The sequence below is a fragment of the Perognathus longimembris genome, chromosome 2 (assembly GCF_023159225.1).
Source record: "Perognathus longimembris pacificus isolate PPM17 chromosome 2, ASM2315922v1, whole genome shotgun sequence".
Classification (NCBI taxonomy): Eukaryota; Metazoa; Chordata; class Mammalia; order Rodentia; family Heteromyidae; genus Perognathus; species Perognathus longimembris.
This window is the reverse complement of record NC_063162.1, coordinates 12,126,802-12,153,299: the sequence shown is the minus strand read 5'-3', so window position 1 is coordinate 12,153,299 and position 26,498 is coordinate 12,126,802. Positions and strand designations below refer to the sequence as shown.

Sequence of the window (26,498 nt, the reverse complement as noted above, 5' to 3'; positions counted from 1 at the left end):
ACCTAAACAAATGAAACGTATCTGACTTTTTAAGTCAATAAATATTTCATTCCTAACCCATACGAAAAGTTGATTGTTTAACAGAAGTAATATTGAGAATATATATGATACAAGCTTTATCCGTGAATTTATACACACATGCACACATAGACACACACACACACACGAACATGGTAAATTATATAGGTCTCTAGACATTCACCACTGAGTCTAAAGGAGGATATGCATAGGAGTGGGTAACAAAGACTCAATAGCTATGTGTATATGATTATATAAAATAGTATTTTATGAAATGAACCCAAAGAAAAGGAAACAAGAGAGTTTTAGTTGCTGTTGGTGATGTTTTTGTTTTCTTTTGTCTTCTTTGTTTTTATTTGGGGGAGAGTAAGGGGACCACAGAAAAGGTGGAACAAAGAGTGTGCAAATACAGCCGTGGTACTCACTAGACACTGTGGAAAATGAACTATACATCTTATGGAGGGGACGAGGGAAAACCTGGGAATGGAGAGGGAAGGGGAGATATAGTACAAAAACAATTGTACTCATTTCCTGACTCATGTAACTGTAACCCCCTTGTATATCACCTCTACCATGACAATTAAAAAAAACCCTCAAACAAACCAATGAATTTATTTATTTTCATTCAATTAATATAGCAATCTTTTTTGAGCTTTTTTTTTTTTTGCCAGTCCTGGGGCTTGAAGTCAGGGACTGAGCATTATCCCTGGCTTCCTTTTGCTCAAGGCTAGCACTCTACCACTTGAGGCATGTACCACTTCTGGCTTTTTTTCTGTGTAAGTGGTGCTGAGGAACAGAACCCAGGGCTACATACATACTAGGCAAACACTCTACCCCTAAGCCACATTCCCCGCCCTTGAGCTTTTATTAAGTACTACATACTGCTCCTTAGGATATATTATGGAACAGGAATAGTGATGATCCTGTGGAACTTACATTCAGGCTAAGAGAGATAAGCCATGAATAAAAAACATAAGTTATGTATATTAGGAAATGATAATACCATGGAAAAATACACTAGAACAAAGAAAGAGGGATAGGTGAGGTGAAAGATAATTAGCAACATGGACAGTGACATTGCTTGAATAGTGAAGTTAATTTTTAAGCAGATTTAATAAGGTTGGATATATTTAATTAAAAGAGTTGAGGATTACTAAAGATTTTTAGCTTAAGCCATTGGAAAGATAGAATCATTATTAACTTACATGAGGGAGATTTTCAGAGGAAAGTCAGTTTTGTTTTGGTATATCAATTCTTAGATGTATTTTAGACCTGAAAGGAAGTATTAAGGAGGCATTTGTGTAAATGAGGCAGCAAACGGTATGTACTATGAATACTAGTGCTTTCTTAAGGAATGTTAAACTGGGAAGCTGGGCACAGTAGTGCTCAGCTTCAATTTCAGCCCTTGGAGACTCAGGCAAAGGAAGTTTGAGAGTATGGGCCCAGCCTGAGCTGTGTACTGAGTTACAGGTCAGACTGTGCCATATAGTGAGACATATTTCTCATTAAAAAAACTTATTTGAACATATTTAAATCTGAGTTTTTTTCACTCTAGGCATTGATTGCATTTGTTGCTTTCTTGGAATTTTTAATTTGGACTCTTAAGTATACTGTACGTGTTAACATGATGTATATTGTATTATTGAATTCTTCAAATTCATATAGTCTTTCTATATAAGGTTTTTAATTTTGTGTGTTGTTTGATGTTTTTAAATAGGTCCCGATTGCTCTTTGAATGTTCCCTCCACTGAATCTTACTGGGTTTTGCCAAATGTTAAACCCTTCAGTCCTTCTGTAGGTCGGGCTTCACATAAAGCAGTTTCACATGGGAAATTCATGTGGGTAATTGGTGGATATACTTTTAACTACAGTTCTTTTCAAATGGTCTTGAAGTAAGTATTTTTGAGCTTCACAATCTGTTTTTTTGAAATTGGGCTTTCTTGTCCAAATATATAAATGGCTATTTTTTTGTGATAGTATCTGTTTGCTAAATGGGAATTATTTGGGGATATGTGGTTTCAATTTGTCTATAGTTAAATTATTTGTTATTGTACATATGGGTTTGTTCTGTATAGAAATTTTATTCCTTTCTAGAGTATTTTTTTAAAGAAATCTGAGTAAAAAAACAATTTCACATAAAATTTGTTCATGATTGTTTAGTATAAAAGATCCTGCCACTTTATACTTCACAATGAAGAATATAGAAACAGCTTCATTTTTTCTGTAATTTGATTTAACAAAATGTTTATGTAGTCTCCAAGTTTTATTGGGGGATAGTGGTGCTAACATTATAAAACAGATCATTTTACTTTTGTTGCAATGGAAATTGCTTTCTTCTTGATTGAGCAGTAAGCACAGTCATATGAATGTGAGCTTTATTGGATTTATTTTTTAGCTGGTAATATAAATCAATAACAGTATGAAAGATGGAAACAGAAAGAATTGTTTGATTACCAGTGTTGTTCTCCAGGGTACTATTCATAATATGTAATAGTAACTTATGTATTGGCCTATCAGAAATGGCCCCAAATACTTAGGTAGATTTGTTAGTTTTCGTAGGTAAATATTCAAGAGAATAATTACACTAGAATTTCAGGTAAACAGTGAGATCTAGTATAAAAGGGCCCCTTGTCATGGCATGTATGTTTTATTTTGTTCCAGTTGTTGCATGGTTATTATTTCCTGTTAAATTCCACTTAAATCTCTTAATTGGGTTATATCCTATTTTTTACCTGCCAACCCGACCGTAGACTATATTAGCTCTGTTAATTTTGAAGACTAAAAAATTCTACTGAGTATTAGAGTATCTTTCTTTTTTTTTTGGCCAGTCCTGGGCCTTGGACTCAGGGCCTGAGCACTGTCCCTGGCTTCCTTTTTGCTCAAGGCTAGCACTCTACCACTTGAGCCACAGCGCCACTTCTGGCCGTTTTCTGTATATGTGGTGCTGGGGAATCGAACCCAGGGCCTCATGTATACGAGGCAAGCTCTCTCGCCACTAGGCCATATCCCCAGCCCCAAGAGTATCTTTCTTTAATAATGATTGAATGTAACTGGAATTAAACTATAAAATAAAGTAAATTCTGGAAAGAGGAAGTCCTAAGTTAAGACGTAAATGGATGTTCAAATTCGGTAATGTAATGTATAAAGGGGAAAGTATAGTAAAAAGAATTGAAAGACTTGGTGTAATTAAAATGAATTGTTAAGATATGAAAAAAATCCTTAAAACAGGGAAACAAAAAGGAAATTAACTAACTAAATAAAATGAAAATAGAGTTTTAATTTTGAGTTGAAGTTGCAATATTTCTGAAGTTGAGCTATGAAAACAGAATTGTTAAGGAAACAAATCTTAGAAGTTTGTGTTTATCCAAGTTAAATAGAATATTTAAAATTAAATATTATGTGACATTTAAGTTTGTAAATTTTCTCTTTGAACCAGGCAGCTAAGCTCTTTAAATGTATTAACATCAGTGAAATTAGTGTGTGTTCCTGAATATAAAAATTGTTACTATATGCATAGCAAACACTTAATATATGCTTTTGGGACTTGGGATATGTCAATGGAGATAAAAATTCCTTTCGAAATTATGAGGAAAGTCTGACAATAAAAAATAAATATACTAACCAAAGAAAATTGTGTGCATGCACATAGGTAGGCAGGTAGGTAGACAGATGATAGATAGATAGATGATAGATACACAGATAGACAGACAGAGAGATAGATGTAGTAGTGGGCAAGTCACTGTTTTGCTAAGCCAAAAAGGAGGGCTTCACAATTATTAATATATTGGTCAAGGTAGGCTTCATGAAAAAGTTTAAAACTGAGCAAAAACTTAAAGGACACTCTCCGGCCTTGTGGTAATCTCTAGACACAGAATAAAGCTAGACCAAACCCTTAATGTAGGAGGGATTTAAAAAAAATTATTCAGGAAACAGGGAGGCCTATGTGTTTTACAAGTAATATATTAGAGGGAGGCATGAGATTAGAAAGATGATAGCTAAGGGAGATAAATCACATAGGTGTTGTAGACTTTTTAGGAATTGTATGTGGGAATCAAGGAAGATTTAAACATGATTTGATTTATACTTTAAAACAGTCACTGTGGCCTCTTTGTTGACCTTATGGGAATTGAGAAGAAGAATAAAAGCAGGCATTAAGTTAGAATGAAATTATTAAGAGATTTATTTTACATAAAAGAATTATAGATAAGCAAGGTATATTTGTTTAGGAAATATATGCTTCTTGGTTAATTGATCTAATCTTAGGTAGTTGTTTGTGAAGGATAAGCATGGATACTTTAGTGACTATTGTAAAAACAAGGAGAATTTTTACTAATTAAAAACAATTTTGGCCGCTGGGGTTTAAGCTCAGTGGCAAAGTGCTTGCCTAGCAGATACTACACTCTGGGGTTTAATACCCAGTACTATAAAAAACAAACAAACAAAAACAACACCTTTTTCTGGCCCTGAGTTCAAGCCCCACAATGACAAAAGAAAAAAAATCGGGTTTTAAATTTTAATTTAATTAATGTTGGTACTTGGGACTTGATCTTAGCTTTTTGCCGATTAACAGACTATAAATCTCATGGACTTGTCTGTTGGGGCTGGCTTTGAAAATCAATCCTTAAATCTCATATCTTAAGTAGCTAGTATTACATGCTTGAGCCACTAGTGTTTTTGAATGAAAACAGATGGTTTCACTATTTTTCAGATTAGTTAAGTCATTGAAATTATAAAAGGCAATTTGACAAATTAATTTTTATAATAAATGTCATATTCAAGTTCATAAAAGTTATACATTTAAAAAGTTGAATTTTAATTTAGATAGATATTTCAACTAAGCATTAAAGTTTTCTGTTATAGTACATGAAATTATGAGTTTATTAGTTTTAGTTCTTTTTGAATTTAATGAGGATTTGAATAACAAGAAACCATATATGCATGTATTACACTAAAACTGAACATGAATTATTATGAAGTTCTTTTTTTCTGTCTCTTTTAGTTACAACTTGGAAAGCAGTATATGGAATGTAGGAGCTCTATCAAGGGGACCTCTCCAGAGATATGGACACTCCCTTGCTTTATATCAGGTATGTGTCCTGCTTGTAAGTTTTTAATCAGTTTTTTAAAGATGTGTTTACACTATAGGGAAAATATTGTCAAATTTACTTCAAACACAATTGAGAACAATCAATTATATGGATCATCATAAATGGGACTATCATAGACTCATATACTATTTTAGCAAAGGAACAGAGGTTACTATGTTTGCAAATATGTAGAAGCATTGTATTTGTGCATATTGAGCTTTTATCCTGCACTATAGTTGAGTTCATGCATTAGCTCTTTATTGCCGAATGTGTTCTAGTTGAATAGCAGTGGCATAGAACTTTTTCTTGACTTTAAGGGAAGGCATCTGGTATTTCACCAGTATGTATAATTATGTATAAGTGTTTTTCTTGATACCCTTAATCAGTTTGAAGAAATTCCTTCTAGTCTTTATTTGCAAAATAGTGATAATTTATATTACTTCAATTTCACTTTTTTCAATCATGCGATTGAAAGTATTTACATAATTTTTAAGTGTGATAGGAATTTACCAAGGGTGAACTGGAGGTATATAATAATGGTCCTAGCTATGAGAACTGCTGATAAAAGTATACTCCATATGGCATGTAAATATGGTATAACTTTGTAGTGAATAGTGCCGAAAGCAGTGAGTAATTTATACTATCATAACACAATTCATATAGAGGGTTAAATTCAAATCTAACAACTAGAGAGATCATGAAAATACTGGAAAGGCTGTGTAAACATGTTACTAATCAGCAATTTCATTACTCTTTGGTTGTATAGTGTATGGTTACACATATATATTTAGTTATAGAATTACTGCCTGTAATATTTGTTTTGGACCCTATTACTGCATTTTCCATTCTCATTTGTATTTTCTAAACTTATTATTGCTCTGATATGGAACTTATCCAATAGGATAATTATAATTAAAATATGTCTTAATTAACTATACCATAAAACCATTTAAAATAAAGTATATTAAATAACTTTTTTAGAATTATAGGTGTGTAGTTACCTCTCTGTTTGTAAAAACATTAGTTGTTATTGATGCGTTCCATTTGACTTACAAGTAAGAACTATGCCTTTTGAATATTGTGGAGTGTTACTGACATGCACTGTGTAAATATATTCATTGTTTATAATGATATATTCAATATATGTTGCTAGGAAATCACTATTTTGTTTATTACTGTGTGTTTTAATTTGCAGGAAAACATCTTTATGTATGGAGGAAGAATTGAAACAAATGATGGCAATGTCACTGATGAATTATGGGTTTTTAACATACATAGTCAGTCTTGGAGCACAAAAACTCCTACTGTTCTTGGACACGGTCAGCAGTATGCTGTGGAGGGACATTCAGCACATATTATGGAGCTGGACAGTAGAGATGTTGTAATGATAATAATATTTGGATATTCTGCAATTTATGGTTATACAAGCAGCATACAAGAATACCATATCTGTGAGTTTCTTTAAAAATTTAATTACATTGTTGGTTGAGAAATAATTTATTTTTAAGTAAAATCTTTGTGTGAACATATCAAAATGGTGACTTGAGATTGGCATTGTAAGGCAAGAATTTTGTAATATCTTTTAATATTTAAATTTATATCATAGCCAAGTGAGAATGTTATATACTGTTTTTATTTTCCAAGATTTGCAAATATTTTTAAATATGAGAAATTTAAATAGATGATGCTATGAACCAATAGTTAAAGACTAATTACTATGCTCTCCCTAATTTCACTGACTTTCATTCTTATTTCTATATCCTTGTGCATATATTATTCCTTTAAAGCAAACTTCTCAAAGATAGCTTGTTAACTTCTTTTTTATATTAAATTTTTGTTGTTGTTTGTGTGGTACTGAGGAGTCGAAGCCAGGGCTTCATGCATGTTAGGCAAGCACCTTACCACTAGGTCACATTCTTAGCCCCTATTTTTTACATTCTATGACAGCCTTTTTTTTTTTGTTGCAATGACAATCTTCTTGTTCTTTTTAAGTTGTTTATAAATATATCTCCATCCCGTTGGTTGATAGGAGGAAAACATACATCGTATCTGGCACTAGCCAGTATGAGCTTCAGTACAGACAACTATGTAGAGTCATGAGCACTCTTGGTGAGAAAACTTATGTATCACCACTGACAACAACAAAAGAATGTACATCTGCAGTGAAGGATTGCCCTTTTCTATCTTCCCTGCAGTTCTTTCAAGTAATGGCTGTTTTGTTTTCCTGTCCTCTATGTATCAGAATTAGGAATGGGGTTTATATCTTTAATGTTTTATTGCCACTTCTAGTCTATTTTCAGTGCTTCATCCTTTAAATCACTTAGCTTTACTAAGGTTTTTAGACCCCAACATATTACCTTATCTTCTTGAACTCATCTTTTTCTCCTTAGTTCACTGTGTTTATGTTTTGGAAAGTTTAGCTTTTGGCTCACTGTTATTCTGTCCAGTATACACAGTTAGATATTTTTTCTGTCTTAAATATGTACATAAATACTTCTTCAAATGCCTGGTTTCTTCATTTCTTGATATCCCTATCTAAGATCTTGTTTTTCATCTAAGTTACTCTCCCATTGCTATACTTTTGTCATTATTTTAATACCTGCAGAGTTCTATAATTTCTTTCTATCTTTTCACACTGAATTCTATTTAGTTCTTCAAGTGTATCTATATCTTAAAGTTCTTCACTTCAATACAGTCTTTTATCTACTGAAACTCTTTTCACTTTTCCCACTCTCTCTCTCCTGCCCATTCTTTGAATCTTCCCCAATGCTATGTTCATAATGGCAAAGCTCAGGTAAACCCTAAATGGGGTCTGGAATTCTTCAGTGTAGCTGAAACTTGGTGGCTATTTCATCCATTTTCTCTCTCCTTTTCTGTCATCACTTTCACAAGATGACCATGCTTATCATTTACTGAGAAAATAGAAGTCATCCAAATAAGCTCACACTGATGGGAACCTGTTGGGGTAGAGATATAATGACTAATTTAATGCTGCATTGAATAAGCTTGCTTGCATAAATTATTATTCTAACTTATGATTACATTGAAGTAAACATAGTTGAGTTATTTTTATTTTTTCAGATAGGCCCAGGAGCTGATTTAGTAGGAGTCGCAAGTTTTTCACGTAGAAGCTTTATTTTGTTTTTAGATTTCATTGTTAATTTTTAGTTTAATTATAGTGTTTCAGGAATGTTATAGGTATTATTTTTACTTCATTGTAACTTTCTGAACTTTTCTTGGTTGCACATTCTTCATGTTCCATACATACTTGAAAAGAAACTAATCCCATCTGATGTTCAATACACAGTTTTTACATTGTATATTATTGAATACATTTTATATAATATGTATCTTATATATTTTATATATTATAAATGCATTTTATATAGTGTAAATATATTTTATACTAAATGTAATAAATATATGCCAATATAGAAATAAAAATATTTGTACACAATTATATGTACTATTCATATACAATATATACATATACACTTTATAACATTAATATTTTATATTATTAGGATGCTAGCATATTAATATGTTATGTTAATATGTTATATTAATATAGCACACTATATTTTATAGCATACTAACATATTTTTATATATATTGTATTTATAAAATATATACTACATATATACCTATAATCCACCTTATTTATTATGTTCATTAGCCTTCTAGCATTTTTTTATGAACTTTTTTATGAACTATTTTTTTATGAAGTTCTATTTTATGAAAGTTGCAAATTATGTGTACCAGTGACTATTATGTGCTTATTGTTATATGTTTTTTAACACAGTTATTTGCTTGCTAATTTTTTTTGAATTCTAGCTCATCTAATGTTAACATAAGTCTCTTCTTTTTGTTAGTACTTTCATAATATACCTTTGCCTGTCCTTTTTATTATTATTGTTTCTATTTAGTATTTCACAACCGTTGTATTGTAAATTAATTTTTGTAGTGTGATTTTCATTTATTTTTGTACATTTTTATACATGTCTGTATTTTTAAAATTCACTGTTTTCTTTGTGCTTTTAGTTAGAACTCTTTTTGTTTTTCACCCAACCCCATTTTTTTTTTAAATGGAAAAATTGTAGTAGTATTTGAGATCTGCCATTAGCTTCTTCCATTTCATTTGTTTCTTCATTTTTATATCTAACTGTATCTGGCTTTCTTGGTTTCTCTCTCTCTCTCTCTCTCTCTCTCTTTCTCTCTCTCTCTCCCCTATCTGCACTCGTCTTAGGGGCTTGAACTCAGGGCTTGGTCACTGTATCTGAGCTTTTTCAAAACCCCCTAAGACTAATACTTCTTGAGTCACAGCTCCACTTCTGGCTTTTTATTGATTAATTGGAGATAAGAGTCTCATGGACTTTCCTGCCCAAGCTGGCTTTGAACTGCGATCCTCAGATTTCAGCCTTCTAGCTCTGGTTACAGGCATGAGCCACCAGCTCTCAGCTCAGTTGATTTTTGACATTCAAGCAGTCTGTAGTTTGTGAGAATTTATTTTTTAACTCCCTTAGTTTTTTTCTTTTTCCTTCCTTTACTACACTCAATCTGTCATATTTTTCCTTTTGCTATATATGGTTTCCCCTAGGAGAATGGGACGATCCAGAAGTAAACTATGATCATGTTGTTGCAGTAAACATTCATTTGTTTTCTTTTTCTAAACTTAGAATTAGAACTTTTAGAGAATCTATAAATCTAAGAGGGGAATTATGTGGAGGGTTTTACTGACTTAGACCATAAAGCTATTCTTGTGTTAGTCCTGAGGGAAATTCATTTCACTTTTAGGTCTGCAATAGCTCATAAACTCTCTAAGAATCTCAATGTGAGTCTCAAGGTGAATATAAGGTTTTGCTTTTGCATTTTTCATGCCTTTAGAATTTGAGAGGTGTATTTGAGAAGCCAGTACTAAAGCCATTTTATTACATGTCTCTCTTCCCCCCAATCCCCTGCTCCACCAGAATTGAAGATCATTAGCTTTGCCAGAAACTAGTGGTTCATACCTGTAATCCTCACTACTCAGGGGCTGACAGCTGAAGATAGAGGTTTGAGGCTAGCCCAGTCAAAAAAGTCTTCAGAATATCTTCAATTAACCAGTGGTGTGGAGGCCTGGGTCAAATGGCAGTGTACCAGTTGTGCACAAAGCCAAATGAGTGTGAGGCCCTGAGTTCAAGCTCAAGTACACACACACACACACACACACACACACACACACACACACTCTTAGATTTAATTACAAAGGTAATTTTTTTTCTTTGTTAGATGTGACTGTATGTGACTTTGAGCTACTTTCTTTTAATGGTACTGGGATTTGATCTTAGGGCTTCACACCTGCTTGCTTGGCAACTGTACTATTTTGAGTGACACTTTCAGCCTTTTTTGTTTTAGTTATATTTTGGATAGCATCTCATGTTTTTACCCAGGTTATTTGTTGAGATGGAGCCTCGTGGACTTTTTTTTTGCCTAGGTTGATCTACAACCATGATTTCAGTCTCTGTTACCTGATCAGTTTTGCTTTTAATGTCTCATTTTTTTAAAATGGAGTGAACTTTAAGTGTAAAGTGAGCATTGACTTTTAGCAAACTGATATCTGAAAATACAGATCTATAAGACACATGATTAGAGTTGGAAATGAGGAATTCATAATGGGAATTTCTAATTTAAAAATAATTCCAGGAAGTCAGTACCAGTGGCTCATGGTATAATCCCAGGTACTTAGGCTGAAATGTCACAATTTAAGTTTCTTTATAAAATTATCTCATCTCCTTGGATTTTTAACAGGTTTTGTTGTTGGTGGTGGTGGTGGTACTGAACTAAGGGGATTTGAACTAAGGGTTAAATTGTCTGGCTAGCCAGACACTTTACAACTGGAGCCACACCTCCAGCCCTCTTTTTATCTTTTGTGTTAATAGGGTTTTGCTTTTTGCAACAATGACTGGTAGGCTCTGTCTTGCTAATTCCATTTTCCATGTGACTGGGAGCATTCATTTAAGCTTGAGCTTTCATGTCCAGATTTTTGTAGATGGAGATAGAATCATACACATTTTTGCCTCAGTTGGTCTTGAACCATGATTCTCACAATCTCGGTCAGAATGCCCATTAGCATTGTACATTTCATCTACCACACTTGCCACATACTTTTGCATGTTAATATTCATACTACAGATGTGTTATTTATGTGCCATTACTGAATTATTTTCAACCTGTGTACTCAGTTTTATATGTTGCTATATTTTTGTATCATCTTGATATCAGATGATCAGATTTGGCTTCTTTAAATATGACTTGGCATATTTTCTAGTTGGTGTGTTTATGACATCTATAATTAAAGATATTATCACTATGCTTGGTCTAACTATGCAATTTTAATTTTGCTCTTACTCATTTTCTTTTACTATGTTTTTGATTGAAGATTTTATATAATTTTTGTTATTATTTTCTCTACTGCAATTATTGGTATATTTAAATTTAAGTGTAGTATTTTATCAAATTTTCTCAGTGCTCTCTCTGTTCATTCATTTTTCCATTCTTTCAAGTTATATGAACTTTTAATTTTTCTAGTCTCCATTTTAATTTTATGTGATTATGACTATTATCTCTGTAATTTTTTGAAGTTAAACACTTTTTGGAGTTCAAATACATGTCTAACTTTTTTTCTGTCCTGTCTTGAGCTTGAACTCAGGGCCTGGGAGTTGTCCCTGAGTTTTTGTGCTCAGGGCTTTAGTATTACACCACGTGAGCCACAGCTCCATTCTTGGCGTTTTGGTAGTTAATTGGAGATCAGAGTCTCATACACTTTTTTTCTTTTCTTCTCTTTTCTTTTCTTTTCTTTTCTTTTCTTTTCTTTTCTTTTCTTTTCTTTTCTTTTCTTTTCTTTTCTTTTCTTTTCTTTTCTTTTCCTTTCTTTTCTTTTCCTTTCCTTTCTCTCTCTCTCTCTCTCTCTCTCTCTCTCTCTCTCTCTCTCTCTCTTTCTTTCTTTCTTTCTTTCTTTTCTGGGCTTGCTTTGAACTGCAATCCTCTTGTTTCAGCCTGTTTAGTATATAGTCTTTCAGGCACCAGCACCTGGCTTCTTATCTGCATATCCTTGAAGTATGCCTTGAATATGGCTAGTTCTTCTGTCAGTGAATCTTTAGCAGCATCAAAGAGTATCTTCTAGCTGAAGCATGCAGATTAATTACAAGATTGTTAGAAGGGTTAGAGGCACCAAATGGGAAATCTGGGAGCTGTTACATAATCTGAAGCTTATGATCACATTGGCTCCTGAACCACCAAAGGTGCCATCACTACCATTATGTATGTTACCTGCCTTTTCCTGCTGCTATAAACAAAAGTAGAATGTATTTCTTTTTCTTGTTTTGTAATTTCTTGCCACTGATGGCAGTAATGAAGTTGTAAAGCAAATAATTAAACATTAAGTTCAGTTGATTTTAGACTGTCAAGGGCCGTGATCTTACTATTTTTATTTTTGTAATTTTAGTAGCTTACTCAAACCCTGTCACATAAAAGGTGCTCATAAAGTATTTATTGAATATTTGCTAGTATTTTTGTAGGCCTATTTTTGAATATTGGTGTGTATATAGGATTAAAATTGCCCCCTCTTTTTACTTGCACACAGAAAACTATTCTCAGTATTTCAGAATTCAGTTTCATCTGTACCAGAACTGGTGTGACTCTGTTTCAATCTTGGTACCTAACAATGCCAGTCATATTTTTAATACATGAATGTTAGGTATTCTGTATATACTCTTAAAGTGTGTCATTAGAACTAACATGTTGGTAGTTTGATGGTACATTAGTCATCATTTTAAATACTACTTAAGTTTCATGCTTTAATTTCTTCCTTTTGTAGCCTCCAACACTTGGCTTGTTCCAGAAACTAAAGGAGCTATTGTACAAGGTGGATATGGCCATACGAGTGTGTATGATGAAATAACAAAGTCCATTTATGTTCATGGAGGCTATAAAGCATTACCAGGCAATAAGTACGGATTGGTAGATGATCTTTATAAGTATGAAGTTAACACTAAGATTTGGTGAGTAGATGGTATATAAGTATGATAATAAAAAAATAAAAAAATCTGACATCAGTTATGTTTTATATTTGTATAGTAGTGGTATTTAGTAAATACTTTTATAGTAAAAAAAATTTGGAGTTAGAAAAAGTTTTATTGCACCTATAGTAAGTACATGCTCCCATTTAGCAATGGCACAAAATACTGTATAGCTATCATTTCTGTAAATGATTCATTTAAAAATAGTCTATAATGCCGTAAAATACTTATATATACATTTCTTACAGTAAATAATGGTGTCATATTCATTTTAGGGAGCAATTTTGCTTACTAGTACAGCTCTAAGTTTGGTATCATCTGCCTAGATTTCTTCTTGATTATATTTGTATTTTATTAATATTTATAAGTTAGTAAAAATTTTTCCAGTTTCATTGACTATCAAATACATAGCTTATGGCATTAAAATCTGTTTTTTCTTTTTTTTTTTTTTTGGCCAGTCCTGGGCCTTGGACTCCGGGCCTGAGCACTGTCCCTGGCTTCTTCCCACTCAAGGCTAGCACTCCGCCACTTGAGCCACAGTGCCGCTTCTGGCCGTTTTCTGTATATGTGGTGCTGGGGAATCGAACCTAGGGCCTCGTGTATCCGAGGCAGGCACTCTTGCCACTAGGCTATATCCCCAGCCCTGTTTTTTCTTTTTGTTCTACACTACACCTCTTACACTAGTTTTCCCATGTGCACGCCAAGGTTTTTCTATGATAAATACTTAAAAAGTGAAATCGTTACATTTAAGTGTACTAGTGCCTTCAAATTTATATTATTCATATTTACTTTATTTATAGGAGGGTATGAATGTTCATATTTCTTTGTTTTCTTACCAGTAACTTAGGAATTTTACTTTTGCTATTGTGATGGGTCTTTTCCAAAGTTTTATGAATTAACATATTATGTCTCTGTTGTCATTAAAAATTTTTTATTTGCATTATCTTTAAATATTTGTTCAAATGGGTTTCAGTTCAGCATGTCAATTTCTGTATACAATGCACTGTAGTTGCCTACTTATATTCATATCATTCTCTCTATTTTTATATTTATTTATTTATGCCAGTCCTGGGCCTTGAACTCAGAGCTTGAGCACTGTCCTCTAGCTACTTTTTGCTCAAGGCTAGCACTCTGCCACTTGAGCCACATGCCACTTCTGGCCATTTTCTGTATATGTGGTGCTGGGGAATCGAACCCAGGGCTTTATGTATATGAGGCAAGCACTCTTGCCACTAGGCTATATTCCCAGCACCTCTTTATTTTTATATATTACTAATTTTTCACTTATTGAGCTTATGGCTATTGAATTCAAGTCCCATGACCAACAAAAAACAAAACAAAAAAATTCAAGGAATGGAAACATGAAATATGAAAGCATCCCTGTCTTGGGGACAATACTAAGCTTAACAGCTTAAAAAAATAAACGAAAATAAAACGGAATCCAGAAAGCATGATGTTTGCAAATGGTTCAAAGTAAACATCAGCCTAATTCTATACTGAATGACATAAAAATATTTTTTAAAAGTAAGCAAGACAAAGATAATTTTAGAGAACAGGAGAATTTGACACCAGTAGGTCTTCAATAAATAAAATGAATTGTAAGAATGATTCCAGAAAGAGGAGAAATTCAAAGGATTATTTTATAAAAACATATCAAGAGACTTGAATATATCCATAATTTAAACATATGAAAACTGGCGCATAATTTAGGAAGAGGCAAATGAGTATAGTAAATATATGAAGGTCATATCATGTGTAATTAATAAAATTCATTCATTAAATTAATGGCAAAGGGTTTGTTTTATAATATTAAGCAAAAATGAAAATAGTAGCAAAACACCTGTTATCTAATAAGCACCTGCTATCTAATAGGTGAGAAAATGAGAACAATAAATGATAATTTGTGAATTTGGATAAAATAAAAAAATAGCATGGTAAAGGAGCAAAACAGATACAACTACTGGAAAATAGCAACATGCGTATTTAACTTCAGACAGATTATTAATTACTGTTAATTTATGAAGATTACTATTCTAGTTTCCTAAATGTAAGAGAATAAATACTCTTAAGTAGAAGCATATTTAGCTATCTGTTGCTTAGGAAGGTAGACCTTAAATAAAGATATTTAGAAAAATTGAAAGTAAAATGATAGAAGGAAGATACTTGCAATCACTAAAATCAAGTATGTATAGTGTATCTATTAATACTAGAAAAATGAGAATTTACATCAGGCATCAACCTCAAGTTAGAATAATCCTGGATTTACATAAATATTATGACAAAGCATTATTTGAAAAAATTGTTATTACTTATCCACTTAAATTGCAAAAACTTAAGAATGATAATATTCAGCATGTATAAAATGGTATAAACACTCTAAAAATCTTTAGACTGAACTTGCTAAATTGAAAACATATATATAGGCAAGTAATGCATATATCATAATTATATATTTACTTATATATCCAACAAATACATGTATCTATTACAGTTATATAGTACATTAATAGCAGTGCTCTTTGTAATAGTCACCAGCTAGAAACATGAAATATCCAGCAACAGTTCAAATGGATGAATTAGCTGTGTGCTTGTGGCTCATGCCTGTAGTTCTAGCCAAGCCATCCCATGCAGGAGAGTCCCTGAGACTCGTGTCTTCAATTAACCACCAGAAAACTGGAAGTGGTGCTGTGGCTCCAGTGATGGAGCACTAGCTTAGAGCTAAACCGTTCAGGGACAGCACCCAGGCCCAGAGTTCAAGCACCAGGACTGACAAACAAAAAACAAATGGGTAAATTAATTCTACATTCATATGGTAGAATACTGTTCAGCAACAATAATGAAATAATTTTCTATATGAACCCACACAGTTGTATTATTTCAATATAATATTGACCAAAGTAAACTGGACATAAAAGAATACATAGTATGATTTTATTTATAAAAAGTTTATCACCAAGAAATGTTAATATATATCCTTAGATATAGATATCCTTAGATGAGGGTTGTCTAAATAGCATCAGGCAGTAACTTAGAGGTAAGAAGGAAATTTCTTAAGTGATTACACTCAAGTGATTAAGTATGTTCACTGTGTATAATCCATTGAATTACACATGTAAGATTTTTTGTACCTACTAGTATATATGTCATTGTTCATGATTTATCTAGCAAACAGAAATCTATGTTTGATTTCAGTTCTCAGATTTAAAATTGTATGCTACTAGTTTATAACAGTCTGGCATCCCAAAAGAGAGCCAACTTTTAATATTCATCCATTACAATGTATATTTGTTTTTAGAAAAGTATTGGGACATGGAAATTCAGGAAATGTTCAAAGATATTGCTGTTCTCTCACGACTTCAGAGGTAGTTAGGTCTGGTTTCTTTATATTTGAAGACTAAGAGAGAAGCAGCCTTTTGGGGATGGGGAGTGGGGAGGAGCAGACTAGGACTTGAAGTCAGCTTTTTTGCTCCTTTTTCCACTCTCCTACTTCGCTACAGTTCCACGTCAGACTTTTTGCTGGTTAATTGGAGACAAGATTCTGGGATTTTTCTGCGCAGTCTAGCTTTGATTTGTGTTCCTCTGATCTCAGCTTCTTCAGTAGCTATGAGTACAGGTAGGCATAAGCCATGGTGTCTGCCTAAAAATAAAATTCTTGATTGGTAAAAGCTCCCAAAAAGGATTCCTTTTTATTGTTGGTATGTTTGATTGATCTTATCATTTAAGAGACATAAACATTACTGTCAAGGGCTTGAGTTTCAGGGACTTTGTATTCTTGTTTTCTTGGCTTTGTAAAGTGAGATATTTCTCAACATTTTTTCCACAGTGTTTTGCACAGGTTTATGGGAGCCTTACCTACACCTTCACTGTTCTTTCTTTGTTTTTATTTCTACAGTAATAGAGACCTCAGCTTTTCTTGGCCTGTTATTGAGGTTTGTTCCTCTATATAAGGAACAATGAAAAAACACAAGTTTTACATGTATAGAATACATTAAATATTATCATTTATGACTTGGAGTAGTAATTTGCAACCTCTTTTTCTCTTTGGTAGTACTGGGGTTTGAACTTAGGGACTTATACTTGCTGGTAAGTCACTCTTCCACTTGAGCCATACACTAGCTCTTTTTTTGTTGTTGTTGTTGGCTTTAGTTTCTTAAGTACAGTCTGACATTTTTGGTTGTGTAGCTTACACTGTGATTCACATATTTAGGCTTTCTGTGTAGCTGAATGACAGGGTCACACTGTCATGTCCAGCTTTTTATTGGTTGAGTTGGAATCTTGACAGCTTTTTTTGCTTGTGCTAGCCTTGAACTGTGGTCCTCCTAATCTCCACCTCCTGAGTAGTTAGGCATGATCTACATTGCTTGGCTTCAGTACTTTTTAGCCTTTTATTGAGAGGAAAAGTTTTCAAATATGTTTCTAAAGATATTAAAAATCTAAGTAACAAATGTAATAATTCTATGATACTACATTCTGTACTTTTAAGAAGTATTCAAGTTACATTCTTTTTCTTTGTATTTGTGTATATATATATATTATCATTATTGTAAAAGTGACGTACAGAGAGGCTACAGTTACGTACATCAGCGAGTACATTTCTTTTTGACTGGTGTCACCTCTTTCCTCATTTTCGCCCAGTTTTTCTTTCCTGACCCTTGCCCTCACAAATTGTGTAGTTCATTTTCAATATAGTGTTTAGAAAGAAATCACATAGTCTAAAAATGTTTTTATGACATGAAACCTAATTATATGAAATGATTTTTTTCCCAGTTTTAATTTAATATAGTAGAAGTTATTTTTAGTACAAGTTAATTTAGTATAGTAGAAGTTATTTTTACATCAAACCATTCAAAGCTAATAAAATTATTAGAACTTTTTGATTTCTTGAAGAAATGTGATGAGAGGATTTGGAAAATAACATAGGACAATTTTTTAAAGTAATCATTAAATCACAAATACTGATGAACATGTAGCTTATCCTTTTATAGTTCTTTGAATATTGAGTGTCTGAAATAGTTTCAATGAAAATTTTATTGATTCTGTAAAGCTCTGTGTGAAAATAATTCTCGTATGTTCCCAGCAATGGATATGAAATATATAGGCAAAAAAGACTGTTTTGTCTTTGTAAGTATTGCATGCTATGAGTTTTAGGATTTTAAATACCTAGTTCAAATCACATATTTATAGCATAAAGAAATAATTGTAATTTTAGTTTTTAACAGTTATACAAAAATGTGTATTGCTTGCTTTTTCTTAGTTTTCTTTCCTAAATTGAGGAATATTGCATGTGAACAAAAGAATACATGAAAACATACATACAAAGTTCCAGAGTCTTTATAAAATGTGCATTCTGCTTGACTGACCTAACAGAGAAGGCATTATAATACCCCAGAAACCCTCTTGTGTTTCTTTTGAATGTTATTCCACTCCATGAACCCTAAGAGATATAACCATTATTTAATATTGTCTTAATTATTTCAAAGCCATACAGGTTTTTTTTTTAGCCCTATGTATGCTATTTGCAAGCATACTAGTATATCTGAGTTTGGACTGCACACATATTGTTTTAACCTTATAGTTTTCCTTTTGAGATATTAAAAAAAATTAAGTTTTGAGTTTTATTTGAAGAATGATCAGAGAAGACCTCACTGAGAAGATAACTGATTTGGACCTGGGAAGTGAGCCCTACAAATAAAGTGAAGATCAAGTGTTCTGGGTATAGGGACAGCAGCTTTATCCCTAATGTAATACCAGTAGGATGGGAGTGTTTTTATTATTTGAACAGTACAGGAACAGGTATAGCTGTAGGAGAATGTGCTGGGCTATGGTGAGAGAAGTAGTAGGAAATATTATAAGAAAGGTACCATGTAGGGTATCAGAGGTCATTGTAATATTTTTACTTGAACACAGGTTCACTAAAGGATCTGAACAGAGGTGTGGCAGGCTCTGACTTAGGTTTGGTTAGTGTCCAGGTTTTTAGCCCCCGGTGCTCCCCTGATCTGCGGGAGAGATGGGGAAGGCACGCCCTGACCAGAAGAGCCAAGAAAGGAAAGGGTCCACAGACCACCAGCACCTAGCCCTCCCTCACCAGAGGACAATCAGACTCATCTGGGAGACAAGTCAGCACAAGGTCTTGTTTATTGAGGAGGTACATATAGCTAAATAGGGCACAGTAGCCAATCAGGTCAAAGATCGGCAGGAAGGGGTGGGGTGTACCTGCACCTATCTAGGGACTGTGAGGGGAGGCATGAGCTGTCCTTCAAAGGTGGAAAAGCCAGGGACCAATCCTAGAGGTGGTCTAACTTTCCGTCATAGCCCACAGGACATCTTAGCCACACGTGGTACCAAGGCTGGGAGGCAGGGTCAGCTAGAACCACCTTTCCAGGTTCCAGGTTCTGGCGTAATAGCCATACGTGACCCCGGGGCTGGGAAACAGGCGGGGCCATCTAGTTGCCTCTTTCTGATGTAACATGCCCTGGCAGGTCCCACAGGTTAGGAGTACATTAGTTGGTGTGTTGTAGTTATGACACAGGAGTAGAGGCAGGAAAGTGTCATCTGGGATCAGTGATGCACTGTGAAGGTGATGAAACGTGGTTGGCTTTTGAATATAGTTCCCAAAGTGGAACTATGAGGTTGGATATGAGAGAGAGAAGAGTGATGCATGAATCAGCTTTTGGTCTCAAGATTTAAAAACATAGGATTGGCAGTAATTGAGATGAAGAATTTTGTGCAAGACATTTGCTTGGTGAATGGGACATTTAGAAGCTCAGCTATAGATACTTTTTTTTTTTTTTCCTGATCCTGGGGCTTGAACTCAGGGCTTGGCCTCTGTCTCCAAGCCTCTCTTTGCCCAAGGCTAGTGCTCTGCCACTTGAGCACAGCGCTACTTCCCACTTTTTCTGTTTATGTGGGACTGAGGAATTGAACCCAGGGCTTCATGCATGCTAGGCAAGCACTCTACCACTAAGCCACATTCCCAGTCCTAACACATACATTCTTAGTGAATATGTTAAATAGGAATTTGATATAGAATTTTCAATATCTAGACATACTAATTTCCTGCTCAACGACATGAAAAACAACTAGAAAGGGATGTTGAAGATGAGCAGTTAGTTTAATAAGAAAACCAAAGAGGCCAAGAATACATTTAAAAAGAGAGAATTTGTCAGAAGCTATAGATAGGTAAATACAGAGAATTTTGAGAATTTCCCCAACCCAAGTGCTAAGTTTGAAATACCTTTAAAACTTTTGAAGTGTCAACACATTACAAGTGAAAAATTAAAAAAAAAACTATGAAATTAACTTCAGGTTATGTGTGACTTGTATATGAAACATAATCAATTTTATTTATACTTTGTATATGTATATGTATACATATTTGTATTTGTATACGTAAGATATACCATTATATACCTGCAAATATTCCCATATCTCAAAATCTTGAAATTTCTACAATTTTGGTCTATGTATTTTGAATAAGGAAGACTTAACCTCTATTAAAATTTAGAAATTATCAGGGGATTTGGAAGACTAATTTAATTTCTGATCTCAAAAAAGGAAATTTCAGAGTGGGAGGGTAGTATAAGATTCCTGTTCTCATGCGTCTAACTAAAGATGGGAAAAGAGGAATCAGAAGGAATAGTACTGATAATTTTTCTGAGTGGTTGACTTATAAGGGAGGGACATAAATAATGTAATAGATGGTAAGGGGATTGTGTGAGAGGATTTGTTTTATTTTATTTTATTTTGCTGGTATAGATCTCTGAACGCAGAATCCTGTACTTAGTGGAGTTTCTTGCTCATGGATGGTACTCTTCCACTTGAGCTACACTTTTATCCCAAGAGAGTTTATAAATGTTTAAAGAAATAATTGTAGCCTGACAGGAAAGATCAAGAAGATGTGAAAAGTTAGGATTTACTAGAGATATGATTAAGAAACCAAGTAGCAGTGCATTCTAGTGAACAAACAGGAACTCTTACCTATCAGGCATATGGGAATTTCATTCATATGCATAGAAAAGAAGGCAAGCTACAGTAGGAATAGAAATGCAGGTACATTTGTAGATGTGTGAGAGCTTGTGAATATTTTGTTTCTTTTGATTTTCTTATTGAAATAGGAAGTGAAATGTTACTTGAGAATGAGATTGGGAGATATGCGAAGGTTGATAGAAATATGAAAGGATCACTTAAAATAGAGGGAGAGTAGATGGTTTTGTGAAATGGGGTAAAGTTACTGTTTTCCTTTTACTAGGAAAAGTCTGAAAGTTTCAGATTGTTGGATCCATTTTGAGTTGATTGCATCCACTTTGACAAATAGGATTTTGGTTTGAATCTTCTGCATATGGATATCCAGTATTCTTAGAATCACTTGTGGAAGTGACTATCTTTAATGCATGTTTTTTTTAGTATTTTTGTCAACAATCTGATTGCTAGAGTTTCATGAGCTCATTTAGGTACTATCTTATTGTTCTGTGTGTCATTTTTGTGCCAGTTACCATGTTTCAGGTTTTATGATACCTGTAAGATTGCTGTTTTTGTTCAGAACTATTTTGACTAGGCTCTTTTGGGTTTCCATATGAATTTTTGTTTTTTTTCTATTTTGCAAATCTGTAGCTTGATTTGATTAATATGATAATTTAAACTATTAATTGTGCTGATTCATGAATATAGGATGTTTTATGTTCTTCCAATTTCTTCAGTTTTCTTCAGATTTTTACAGCTTCCATTGTAGTGGGCTTTCATCTGCTAAGAGAACTTTCTTTTCTTTTTTTTTTTTTAGAGTATTCGTGAGAGAATATATGCAAATTCAAATATTTTAAACATGCAAATTTAACCATTATATAATGTATGTAAAGTCATAGAGGTCTTATTTTTCTTTGTAATACATTCTTTTCATTATAAATAGTGTCTTTATGCTCTTCCAAAATTAAATTCAGTGTTTCATGTTGTACTTTTGTGTTATTAGAATAAAACTTACACTCCTAAATCTCACCCCTATCATACATAGTTCAATGGTTTTTTTTTTATGACAGGAGAATTTTATTTATTTATTTAAAAAAAATTTTTTTATTATCAAACTGATGTACAGAGAGGTTACAGTTTCATACGTTAGGCATTGGATACATTTCTTGTACTGTTTGTTACCTTGTCCCTTCCCCCCAGTTCAATGGTTTTTAATAGGTGGATATAACCACTAATCTACAGAAAAACTAAAGCCATTAGCAGAAAATATCAATTACCCCCTATTTTTAGTCATTGCCAGCTACTAACTTACTTTTTTCTCTATGATTGCCTATTTAAACCATTTTATCAATAAGTTCATATGAAATATACTTTTTTTGTTTCTGATCTTGTGAACATAGAAGTTCATCTGCATTGAAACATGTTGTAATATATTTTAAAATTTTATTCTGTAGGACTATTTTGAAAGAAAGTGGGTTTGCCAGATACCTTCATTCAGCTGTTCTTATCAATGGAGCTATGCTTATTTTCGGAGGAAATACCCATAATGACACTTCCTTGAGTAATGGTGCAAAATGTTTTTCTGCCGATTTCCTGTCATATGACATAGGTATGTATCTATTAGGATTATACAAAGTAGGAACTATTAGAAAATTTCAATGTAGTCATTCCTAAATGCATTGATAGAATGTGTATATATCACCTCAGATAAATTCAAGTGATAGATTATGAATGACATTTTCTTTAATTTCAGCAGTAATAGTATATAGGCAAGAGACCAAAAGCACTGGAGTGAGTTATTGGTAGGTTTAGACAAACTGGGAAGTCTTAAGTTTAAATATCCTTCTAAAGACTTTTGAATATTGTATCAACATGTCAGCAAGATGACAATGCATTATGTGTTGTTATGTTTGTTTTGATAATGGATAGATATGAAATACTGTTAAATTATGTAAATTACAGACAGTAGGAATTCAAACACTTTAGGTTTAGTAGCATTGCACCAAACTGTATTTATTTATATAAATTAAAATATATATTTAGTACATATGAGAACCTGATAAAACTAGAGAAAGGAGTTTGAAGGTCAAAGTAAAGCTGAGATAAAATGGAAAAACAGTTATACCTAGGAATGGTAGTAACTGAATAAGATCTTTTGCCAGAGAACCAGAAATTCAGTACATTTATATTGTTCATTTAATTTAAATTATGCTATCCATAGTCTTATTTATTTCTGAAAATTTTAGTGAATACTTTCTTGGAAATACTGAAATTAGCTTTCTAGTAGATCATTGTGAAAATAGTGCTTCTTTATTATATTTTTGATAACATAACTGAAATTTAAAATCTACTTAGTAGTACCTAAGGTCATGGTTTATTGGTGGTGTAAATAAAGTTATGTACCAAAAATTAAAAATATTAGGAAACATGTTGATAAATACAGAGATCAAGGAATAACACACTTAACAGATACAGGAAATATCCTTTTGAGCTTAATGGTCATAAATGTGCCTAACCTACTTTGATAAATTATTTTAAGTGGGAGAATATAAAGAAAATTATGACAATTAAAAATCACTTTGGTCTTTACACAGTTTTCAGTTTGTTTGAGAGTATATTCTCATTAATGAAGTTAAATATGCTAAGGTATGAGTATCAATCTATGACTAATTCTTTCACCTTCATAATTAAATCATTGCCTTTTTGATCGTAATTTGAAGTGATGCGTTATGATGAACACAGAGCTGTCTACCTTTTTTTGGCAGTGGTTCTTTTTTGAAATATAATTTTATTGTTATTATTAAGGTGTTATATAGATGGGTTACAATTTCATAATTCAGGTAATGAGTACATCAGTTTTTTTGGACGTTATCCCTTCCTTCATTTCCCCCCTGTTTCTCTCTCCCATTCTTGCCAATAAGTTGTCTATCTTTTTAAAAGCTGTGTCTGGAACCCAGAAAAATGAATTGAATGAAGCATTAAATATAAGCTTAAACCTGATTAGGATCTGAAATCGTCAAACATGGTGTCACCACAATGTTTTTGCAGTGATGATAAGACAGCTTATTTTTGTAGTGGTGGATGTAAATTTTGTTTGCTTTCCTGTTCATTTATTTTTTATTCCTGTGGAACATTTTTTAAAGAAAATAATAGAAGTGTTATAATAGAAAAATAATAAGAAAAAGAAAATAATAGTGTTGTTGTTATAAAAAATCCATAGACTATGTGATTTTGAAATTTTATAATAACTTTTTCCAAGAATTTCCACACAATATTTGTACTTTGATAAAGAATTTATGATTGCGCCATTTGGAAGTTGATTTTGGTAATTATTTTATGTTTTTCTATATTGTTGGAAAGTATAGTTCAGATTTTATGTGGCAGGAAAAATGACTGAGATAAAGTAGAGGTTATGTTGCAGAAAGGAAGAAAAAGATGAAGAAAGAGATTATCAAATAATGTAATTAGTATAATTTTTCTAACTGGTAGGTACTATGCAAATGGATTTATATACAAAATGTATAACCACTCCAAAGACTATGTAGCAAAGTGTTACAGTACTTATTTTTAGAATATTAAACAGAAAAGAGAAATAAGAATATATACAAAATCATGGAGCTGAAAAGGGAAATATCACTTGTACTATTCTTAAAAGTTAGCTCTTAGTATCACATACCTGATGTTTAGTAATATTTACTTTTTAACTTTGTGGATAGAAGCAAATATCAATTGTGCTCTTTTGCAGTAAATTATTTTAAGACTGAAGAAAGAATAACATGTTTCAAATAGCCATATTTTGGGGGGAGGGGTCAGTTGTGGGGCTTGAACTTGGGGCCTGGGTTCCTGAGCCTCTGCTCAAGGCTAGCACACTACCACTTGTGCCACTGCACCACTTCTGGTATTTGACTGGTTAATTGGAGATAAAACTCTCATGGGGACTTTTCTGCCCTGGCTGGCTTTGAACTGCAACCTTCAGATCTCAGCCTCCTGAGCAGATAGGATTACAGGCATGAGCCACTGGTGCCCAGCTTTCAAATTGCTTTTCTTTTTTTTCCTTTGCAAATATGGACAACAGAAACACAAAGACAACCGTATAATTCAACATAGTTAAAATTTTTTTTTTTCTCATTTGATTGTAAGAGTTCCCAGTAAAGTCCTCCCATATGATCTTTATCCTGGTTTGGTGCATTCGATGTTGCCGTATATTCTTTTAAAATTTTTTCATACAGAAGATAGTATTTTTCAAAGTAATCATTGTCCTTATGTAGTTTGTGGAAATAAATATAGGCATTGCATGATGAACCAACTTTGAACCAGATTTGTTTTTTTGAGAAAATGTTATGTTGCTATTTTTTTCAGTATAGTATACAAAGATTTTTTTCTTTGTCTTTTGGTATATTTAATTTAAAAATACTTGAAAACTTCACTGCTTATTTTGTTTTATATATATGATTTGTAAGCAAATTAGAATACATATGGAAATTCTAAATTTTCACTGTTGTAAAATATACAGTTTTTAACCTTACTGCCATAATAAATTTCATTCAATGTATGTCAAGAATCTTTAGGAAGATAACTTGGCCTTCACAATTCTCACATTGATATGCATGATTGATGTAGATGACAAATACTGGTGGTTTTGTCATGTCTATAGCTTAGAACCCTCTATGAAGGTAGCTGGGGAAAAATTAAACAGACCTTCATAATCAGATATTTTGAGATTATTCATTGGGTATTTATACTTTCAAAGAAGTGACTGAAATGTAGTTAATAATAGAGCAAGAGTTAGTGAATGACTCTGGATACCCTGTATCATATGGTATGACACATTATACAAGCTAATTGTAAATCTAGCTTGAAGTCATCTTTTAGTACTCAAAAACTTTATTGACTTACTATTGTGGTTGTTGTTATTATTTTTATGGTTACTATTATTATTGTTGCCTGTGGTATTATTATTTTCAGAAAACCACCATGATATGTCTTTCTTGAGATTAAGAAGATCGTTCTGGAAAAGATAGTTTTCTATTCAGAATTCAGATGAAATTCTGAAACAAGATGAAAAACAACCTATTTACCACATTTTCATTCATAAAGATAATAGAAGATAATAGAAACATGAAAATGTAATTTCCTGAATTATTTTATTTCAGGAGTAGGGAGAGAGTAGGGTTTGTATGAGGTACTTTGCGTTTCATGCAAAGAAGAAGTGCTCAACCATCAAATTGGATTAAATTAATAATAGCATTTAAAAATAAATTCCCTGAACACAATTGTTCCTCTTATACACTAATTTGTTGATAGATGATTATTTAAAACAAAAACCAATAAAAGTTGAAAAGTAATTTCATATTTGAAGAGGTAATCTAATTTTAAT

The 26,498-nt window shown here is 32.7% G+C and overlaps 1 protein-coding gene across 5 annotated transcripts in view; it reads left to right on the top strand.

The window, feature by feature from the left end:
- The window catches only part of Atrnl1 (attractin like 1), a 427,123-nt gene that overhangs the window by 31,020 nt on the left and 369,605 nt on the right, over window positions 1-26,498 (top strand). For all 5 annotated transcript variants that reach the window (XR_007209839.1, XR_007209840.1, XR_007209842.1 and 2 more), the window contains exons 6-10: window positions 1,736-1,910; window positions 5,018-5,105; window positions 6,301-6,556; window positions 12,961-13,144; window positions 22,576-22,730. Coding sequence is in view for 1 of the 5 variants with exons in the window: in XM_048338181.1 (XP_048194138.1) it covers window positions 1,736-1,910; window positions 5,018-5,105; window positions 6,301-6,556; window positions 12,961-13,144; window positions 22,576-22,730 (858 nt within the window). In the remaining 4 variants the exon portion in view is untranslated. The remainder of the gene's footprint in view (window positions 1-1,735; window positions 1,911-5,017; window positions 5,106-6,300; window positions 6,557-12,960; window positions 13,145-22,575; window positions 22,731-26,498) is intronic.